The 9308-nt window shown below is 49.2% G+C and overlaps 1 protein-coding gene across 1 annotated transcript; it reads right to left on the bottom strand.

Moving 5' to 3' along the window:
* Positions 1–1185: 1185 nt before the first annotated feature.
* LOC123430624 (beta-carotene 3-hydroxylase, chloroplastic-like) lies at positions 1186–3311 on the bottom strand. The gene is made up of 6 exons (XM_045114479.1): positions 2742–3311; positions 2547–2606; positions 2262–2468; positions 2028–2153; positions 1860–1916; positions 1186–1699 (listed from the first exon to the last, which is right to left on the bottom strand). Exons 1-6 carry the CDS (start codon positions 3108–3110, stop codon positions 1625–1627), a joined length of 894 nt encoding a protein of 297 aa, XP_044970414.1. The 5' UTR covers positions 3111–3311; the 3' UTR covers positions 1186–1624.
* Positions 3312–9308: the final 5997 nt, after the last annotated feature.

Consider the following 9308-nt stretch of genomic DNA (forward strand, 5'->3'; position numbering starts at 1 on the left):
CGACGTTGTTTTATGCGTATTTGAGTTATATGGTTGGTTACCGAATGTTGTTCGGAGTCCCGGATGAGATCACGGACGTCACGAGGGTTTCTGGAATGGTCCAGAAACGAAGATTGATATATAGGATGACCTCATTTGATTACCGGATGGTTTTCGGAGTTACCGGGAATGTACCGGGAATGACGTATGGGTTCCGGGAGTTCACCGGGGGGGCAACCCACCCCGGGGAAGCCCATAGGCCTTGAGGGTGGCGCACCAGCCCTTAGTGGGCTGGTGGGACAGCCCAAGAAGGCCCTATGCGCCATAGGAAGAAAATCAAAGAGAAAAAAAAAGAGGAGGTGGGAAAAGGGGGAAGGACTCCTCCTTCCAAACCTAGTTGGACTCGGTTTGGAAGGGGAGGGTTCCCCCCTTTGGCTCGGCCGAACCCCTTGGGGGTCCTTGGACCCCAAGGCAAGGCTCCCCCTCTTCCCCCTATATATATACGGAGGTTTTAGGGCTGATTTGACACAACTTTGCCACGGCAGCCCGACCACATATCTCCACGGTTTTACCTCTAGATCGCGTTTCTGCGGAGCTCGGGCGGAGCCCTGCTGAGACGAGATCATCACCAACCTCCGGAGCGCCGTCACGCTGCCGGAGAACTCTTCTACCTCTCCGTCTCTCTTGCTGGATCAAGAAGGCCGAGATCATCGTCGAGTTGTACGTGTGCTGAACGCGGAGGTGCCGTCCGTTCGGCACTAGATCGTGAGACTGATCACGGGACGGTTCGCGGGGAGGATCGAGGGACGTGAGGACGTTCTACTACATCAACCGCGTTCACTAACGCTTCTGCTGTACGGTCTACAAGGGTACGTAGATCACACATCCTCTCTCGTAGATGGACATCACCATGATAGGTCTTCGTGCGCGTAGGAAAATTTTTGTTTCCCATGCGACGTTCCCTAACATGGACTCCATGTTGGGTTTCGGGCTTGTAACATAAATTCCATCATTTTTTAATTAATATATAAAGAAAATCTTTTGCCTTTGTTTAAAAAAATCAACAGTGATGTTTGTACATCTCCGTGTTTAGGAAATCAGGAGTGGCTGGAGTTGGGAGAGATACTATGAGTAGCAACAACGATAGTGTGAGATTCTGTTTGGCGGAGAAAGCAGGAAACATGGAAAAGCTCTGAATCTCCGGTATTCTTGCCGACCGCCAACTTTACTTTCACCGAAGTGGTTCACAGCCTTCTCTACATGTTATACACAGAAGAGTAGTTTCTAGCCATATATAAGAACAAGACATGGAGAGTTGGGTCTCCACTAAACAAAAATGTGGACGTGGTGAGACTACGAAGGCAGGAAAAAAAATCAAGTCACAACCTCATGAACCATCTGTGCTTCTTCCTATAGCTGTTTAGACACATCCACGCCCTCTGGAGCCGAGTAACAGGGAGTACACCGCCACCACCTGACCATCAGATTGCTTCTTGGTCTGGCTCCCCATGTCCAGCACCATCAATTAAATCAATATATAGCAACCACCAAAGATAAGAAAAAAAATTCTTGAAATGGAGTTCATCTGCTAGATGAGATCACAAGGTTCTTCTAGCTGCATATGCCGCCACGCCATGTCCAGAGCTCAGATGCTCCGAGTCCGGTTGATTCTGGCGAGCTCCTGCTCCAGCTCGTCGAGGCCACCAACGTCCTCCAGCTCCTGCAATCACCACAACCACAGGCGCGTTGAGACGGACGGTTTACAAGGAAGATCAGGGTGCTTGTCTTGTACTGTGTCACTTGGCCAGTGGTCACAGCACAGCACGGGGACACACGAGAGGAGACGACAAAACGATAGGCGCCATGCGCCTCGCACTCACCTTGGGTCCCAGGAAGAGCCCATACGGTACGCCCTCGAACTTGTCCATGTGGTGTATCTGCCACGGAGCCACGACCACATAATAATCAGCACAAAAATTTTCAGGACATCGCCAAGTTGGTACGTGCTGCTCCAGGGAGCGAGAGGCCGGTAGGCTCGCCGTACGTACCTTGTGAGCGGCAGCCACTCGCCGGAAGTAGGGCACGTCGGCGATGGGGCCGACGGGGAAGCGGCGGTGGACCAGGCCGTCGTGGACGAACATGTATGCCATCCCGAAAAGCGTAATCCCAAGGCCCTGTAGGAAGCAGACACGTGGCGAGTCAGACCCTAATCGGATGGTTCTTGCAGATGGCCCCGGTCAGCCGGAGGGATGCACTAGTGTAGTGGATGGCGGTGGCTTTACCGCGCCGAAGCAGAGGCCGGGGACGAGGCCGCGGTGGAAGAAGCCGTAGGCGAGGAGGGCGATGGCCGGCACGGCGTTGATGATGGCGAAGACGTCGTTGAGCTCGAAGGGCCCGTCGCGCGGCCGGTGGTGCGACTCGTGCATGTGCCACAGGGACGCGTGCCACAGCGCCTTGTGCGCCCACTGCGCCCAGAACTCCATCCCGACCTGCATCACGCCCGAATATTAGCCTGGTGGCCTTCGCCGCCGGCGAGCAAGAGTTGTGCGAAGGTGCCGCGAGCTTACCGCCGCGCCGACGGAGAGCGCGAACGTGCCCAGCATCTCGGTCATCGGCACCTCGCCGCCCTGCACGAACGCGGCGCGCATGTGAGTTTTAGCAACGGCAGCCAGTCAAGTAGTGTACTACAACCGTCCACGCACTTAAATCACGGCTCTACGAACGGCGAGGAAAGATGGCGAAAACGAATGGGTGGCACGTACCTCCATTTGCCAGGCGAAGCGGTAGTACACGGAGGCGATGGCCATGGAGGTGACCCCTAGGCTGGACATGACGGCGGCCACCAGGTACGTCCGCCTCTCGGACTGCTTCCGCGCCTTCCTCTCCGCCACGCGCCGCGCCGCCGCGGACGCCGCCTCTTCCTCCAGCGAAGGCACCGGCACCGTCGCCGGCTCCTGCGGAACGAAGCACGTGACGGTCTCTTGCCCCCTCCTGCGCGCCGTCCGCGTGAACGGGGAGAACGGGAGAGGCCGGCCGGCACGGGAAGGCAGCGTCCGGTACCGCGCGGCGGCGAGGAGAGGGTTCTTGACTGCGAAGCTGGCCATGGTGGAGCCCGAGAGACCAGCGGCCATGGAGGGGGACTCTCACTGCACTTTCGAGCAGGCTATAAATGGACACTGACGGAGCTCGGGAGCTCGAAAGGGGAAGGAAGAAGAGATGGGTGACTGGACTGTGCACTGTGGAAGCAAGGCAAAGACGTCAAGCCGCCGAGAGGTTTGGTCTCGTACGCGTGTGCAAACCTGGAGGAAGAAGTGGGGAAACTGCAAATCTGGAGTGGAGGAAGAAGTAGGGAAATCGAAGTGCGCCGTGGGCGCCCCGCGAGCCGTCCGATTCGATCCAACGGCCGTGACCGCGTGTCAGATCGTTCGAACTACTAGGCTGCATCCGTTACTCCGATGGGCATTGTGTGGCCAAGCGCAGTACACGCTCCTGCCACGGCTTCCCTTCTCTTCTCTGGACCGAGACCTCACGGCGACGCCCGCCGTTGGATTGGATACTTTGGTCCGAGAAACGTGAGGCCTCGCCGCCATGGAATGGGGTCAAAAACTCAAAAGTGCGCGGGGAAAACCGAGGGAAAGGGTGAGAAGAAAGAAGCCGAGAATAGCAGATCGACAGCGCGGCGGGTTCGGCCGGTGTAGAACGGAGGGCTGCTGTTTGATGGAGATCCGTCCACGTAACTCTTTGCCGGACACGGCATGGACTTATGTTGTACGCATCAGGCATTTAATGGGGAATCGCAGGGAGTTTGGAGGATTGACCGCATGTGATGTATCCAAATCAATAGATCTTTTTTCGAACTTCGTAAGAAAAAAAGACTTCTTTTCTTTTGAGCACACATCCGGACATCCCCGTCGTGAGATACGCTCGATGATCGAACTGCTGCTGCGTGAACGTAACCCGTTGGGCAGTGTAAATGCGGTGACTCATTTGACACTCCTCTTTCTCCTACTTATCTACTACCATTAAAATGAAGAGAGGTCAAATCCAATTACAAATTTAGACCGTCTAATCCAAGCATCAACTGACTAATTACATCATTAATAGAAAGGCCCGTACTACAAATCAACCGGCTGATAACTGGGAAGTTATCAGCCGCCTTATCTACCGTTCCATCAAGACCGCTACAGACGTTGAATGAGTCAACGGGGTCCTTCTCGGACAAACACAATTTCGCTATATCAGTGCTTCGCTCCTGTCCTTTGTCACAACAAGGCATCGTCCTCGTCCTCCCAACAGTGCCACCTCTTGCTGGTGAACAGCCCCTTGCAGCTTACATCGACGCCATAGCAAGGCGATGCATCGTCGCTGGAAAAGAATCAAAGTCGCCGCCGGCAAGCGCTGCACTACAGTAGCCGGAGCCGCCGGCGAAGCTCCATTGCAACACCGAGAGCTGCATCACAGCTTTGGGGCCGCCGACGAAGCTTCATTGCAACTCTGAGGTTGCATCGCAGCTTCGGACCACCGGCGATCGTTCATTGCAGCACAGGGAGCGGACGGCGAAGCTCCGATGCAGCACCGAGGTTGCACCGCAGCTCCGGGTAGCGTCGACAACCGCTGCATCGCAGCACCGACAACTGCCGGCGACGCTTCGTGGCAGTGCTAGCATAGCTCCATTGAAAGGCTGACAATGCTTCATTGCAGCCCTATCGGAGCTCCATTCGCAGCAAGGGTCATGCTATAAAAAAATCGACGAGCCCCCTGGTTGCAACGCCGGGCACAGCGCAACACTGCTTACCACGCCGCCGCTCTGCACCACATCACTGGATGCTTTGCAGCAGGCGTCGTCGTCGAGGACACCCCGCTGCAAGAGAAGTCCATGCAGCGACAGCGGAAGCAACACACGCTCGTTGTAGCAACGCGGTCTGCAGCACTGGGCATCGCCAAAAACATCAATTTGGAGCAGTGATTAGAGAAGCTCAGAATTAGGGGAGCAGCCCCCATGTCGGAGAGATGCGAGAAACCGGCGAGAGAGACAAAGAGAGGAGCAGCGATGCTGTGTGGAAGAAAGGGAAAAAATGGATGGCTCATGGCCTCGCGCTGGAGATAAGGAGATAAGAATAAGCGGTTGGTGGGCCCATTGACGCATGGTGTGCCAACACAAAGCTGTTACGACCGATGCGCACTCACGCGCGTCGCGAGATCAAACCTCCATCGGACGGCTAGCGAGACGGTTTACGTGAGCGAAAGTTCAGTCGGATGATTTTGATCATTTTCCATATAAGTCTTTGTTAACGAAACACTAACCCACCCGGTCGCACACGTCTACGTCCATGGCAGCCAACCGCTCCCGCCCACGCCCGCACCCGCCTAGTACCGCCCATGCCCCCACGCCGTCGCCCGGCCCCACCACCCCTCACGCCGCCACACGGCCCCGCCCAGTCCCCGACGCCCCAACACCGTCGCCCAGCTCCCCACCGCGTCATCGCAGCACAACCCCACCTCGCCCCGCCACAGCACCGCCTCCCCGCCCCGCACAAACCCATCTCTTCCCAACCCAGCCCTGCCACCAGTGGCGAAGCCGGGGGGAGGGGGGGGCGAGGGCCAGACGCCCCTATCGATTGCCCCCCCCCCCTCAACAATATTCAAGGGGACTACGCTGGATTCATAGGAGGATGCGAGTTTGACACCTACTGCTAATTAGTATCTCGTCATTAGTTTTTCTTTCTAGGCCAATCTGGCCATTAGCGAACGTAGGCCGGACCTCTATGTACCCTAGTGTTGAGTGGCCCAAGGCCAAAATTGTTAGCCCACGGACCACGACTATAATCAGGTCGATCTGCTGATCTGTGTGGAGTATTAATTATCGTTTGGTTCAATTATGGACACACGATACATCGCTTGCCATCTGTTTCCTTGACTCCATCCCTTCCGCCGCCGCCGCGGAGCTTGGGATGAATCCAGCAGCAGACCTGTTGCATCAGCATCAGTTACAACCTGACTCACAAAGGTATGGATTCTGCACGTCCGTATGAGTCTCTCACAAGCTGATCGACTAATTGACAAACATCTCCCCTCCCAGGCTCTCACAATCATGGTTGTGGGCTTGTCTAATCTCAGCGTAACATATGCCACATAGATATATTAATTTTACATTTGGGTTATACAAACTACCAGTTAGAATAAATTACAAATGATGTATTTGTTTTTGTACTAACTAGAAGTTTAGAATTGCATAAAGCATGAAGAAGAAGAGACCAATAGTTTCAACCGAAGCCATCTGGTTTAATCACCCAATCTACAGATGAGAACGCACAGCGACATGTATATATTTTAGGAGTCAAATCACTACAAAGCCTGAGGGCATGTTGTGCGTAGAATAGACATACGTTTAAGCTAGTATTTTTTTTTAGCTATTTCAAAGTAATTGCAAAAAAATATATTGTCATTATTTTTTTTCTCATCATAATGAAAGCAGCTCAGGCTACATTTCATCAAAATATAATTAAAAATTATAATTTGGTGTTGCATTTCTTGCATGTGTACTGTCCTCTTCACCCCCTCTATGTTCAAATCCTGGCTCTGCCCCTGTCCGTCGCTCCACGCAACAACGCCTCCGCCTAGCCGCCGCCCCGCAGACCATCCCCGTCGGTGCCCTGCGCACAGCCCCGCTGGCCAGCAGACAAGATTGGGGCAAGGAACATACATGACGATGGGCGGCGGAGCCGTCTCTACCTTCAGCTTCACCACCCCCTCCCATGACATTATGATTTTGTCAAATATTGTATATTTATCTTGTTGGTAAACCTGAAATTTAGATCATCATTGGCAAACCTAGAATGTAGATCATCAAAAAAACACAGGGATAGAAAGAAAGGAAAGAAAACTCATAATTTGTTTGAAGCAAGCTTAACAAATCATCATTAAGTGCTATTTTTTAAGTTCAATTGCTTTCGGATAGTGGTCTACCTTGTGCTATTCCCTTTCATTCATGCATTTTCAAGAAAACCAAATTACTTTCCATCGAACATATTGACTATATAATTTATTAATCCTTGAAGCACATACAAATTAAAGGGGTGTATAGAATAGTTACTATTTTTTAATAACAAACAACTTGGTATACAAGTCTACGTTGTGCTATTTCCTTTCATCCATGCATTTTAATATAGTGTAAGTATACACACTGTATAATCAACGCAAAAATAAATGTACATACTATATATACAGGTTTTCTTTCATGTGGAGTGTAGACTGTGTAGAATTTGCATCAATTCATGCTTGATTAATGGAGTAACACTCTCGCCGAGGGAGAAATCCATGTCTCATATTCGTTTAAGGTGTTTTTTGTTTCCTCTTTATGTAAAATTTGGTGGAGACAAATTTTGAAAAGAAGGTTCACTTTTAACATTAATTGTTCATTCAGTACATTGAAACCTTCTGAATCATGAAGGGCCATTCCCATATCTGCTGAATATGTACACTCGAGTGCGGACCGCGGACCTGACATTCTGAGGTGTGTTTCCGTACCAATGCATTTATACTATTCCTATTCTCTTCACAACATACGTTTGTTTTATATTTGAACCAACAAGATTTAAATGTATTACAAGTTGATTGTTCCTACAGATGGGATGCTCCAATCAACTTTCGTAGTTCCTCTTTTCATAAAAGTTTCCTTAGTGATTTTGGTCCTACACCAATACCAAATTATGTATGGAGAAAGAAGCTTATTAGTAACTGGAGTTCTTTTAAGCTAAGATGCACACAAATGCAAACTTCCATGTGAAAGTAATTGAACATATGCCTATAAATTTAGATTCTATTTTTCTTTGTACGGATCTTCCCTTACTCACCTGTAGAAACCATTGAATTGACGTGATTTTTAAAGAGCATTTAGGACACATAAAGTTCACAATATCAGTAGTGGTTCCTGTGTTTAGTTATAATATAAATAGCATTTTTCTGGTATGATCAAATTATATGAACAACTATTTATTTGCCATTAGCAAGCTGGACACTTTTCGGTAGTAAGAGCGCTTACAAACCTCCAAAAACAAATGAGCGGAAAAAAGGGTGTAGATTATGTGCAGGTTGCAAATGGGGGATCCAAATTTAGATATAAAGGTATATAAGGCAGTTTTGACTGATTTTACACCTGTCGGGTAGTACGAGTATCAAATTTGATGTTGTTGACTTTGGTTTGGGTTCTTTGTGGCATGGGGGGTCGGTACGTGAGGTGATGTATGCAAAGTATGCACATATATGCTATACCTCATGTTATATTTTTTTCTTCAGAATATATGTAATATAACAACCAGAAATAATTTGCTACCCATGCTGATAGCTACACACGGACCAAATATGTATCTCCAATTATTTTGTACTATGAAAATAAATTTTATAATCAAAATATCATGACTTTGGACCATTCGATCAAGCAAACAAGAAATTATGCCAAAAAGGCAAGTAAGAAGACCGAGAGAAGTGAGAAACGTCATTTCTACACAACGAAAAGTCACTTGTGTCAAAAAGGTAAATAAAACAAACAAAGTTAAGTGGAAAATGGTCATTTCTATACAACAAATATGCACTTGTGACAATACCATGAAAACCCGATACCGCATATATTTAAAAAGGCACTTATGCCACAGGTGTGTAGCTACCACCATGCATAGAAAATTGCCTCTCATATAACAACTAAGCTAATGTGTTTTTCCAGAAGATTGAACATGCAGAGTTAACATGATAGCAGTTATACTATTGTTTTGGGTGTTGTGGGCTCAGCTGTGGGCGTGGCTTGTCGCTAGGCGAGAGCTCCTACATGATGACATTGATCTGATCCAGGTGACCCCCGATCCACCTTCCTTGGCGCTGCTCCTTTAGGTGAGGACTTCGCCACTACCTGGTTTATTCGAGGAGATTAGGAATATTTTGACTGCCTAACAGCCTTTGCGGTACATTTTGTAAAAAATATATCAATTTACCGATGTGTGCATGGATTTAAGTATGATGCCATCATGCAAATTTTATGTTTACGGTGAATGGGAGTTAATTTTAAAAGGTTACAAGAACCATGTTTTCTTTGCAGAGGCAATTAGTGCGAACCATGAAATATACTAGTTGTATCCTTGTTTTGTTGATTGGACAATATTTGTATTGGTTATTGTTGTTCGCGTCGAGGTAAGCTTCGATGCCCCGTTGTTATATTTGTCATATTTATTCATGAATTTCTGAACTTGACGCATAATCGACTTTTTCTTTATGCTAAGGCAAAACTTTCAATGTCTAATATTATAGCTACCATGCCATCCGTTAGAGATTGCACATGT

The sequence above is a fragment of the Hordeum vulgare genome, chromosome 2H (assembly GCF_904849725.1).
Source record: "Hordeum vulgare subsp. vulgare chromosome 2H, MorexV3_pseudomolecules_assembly, whole genome shotgun sequence".
Lineage (NCBI taxonomy): Eukaryota > Viridiplantae > Streptophyta > Magnoliopsida > Poales > Poaceae > Hordeum > Hordeum vulgare.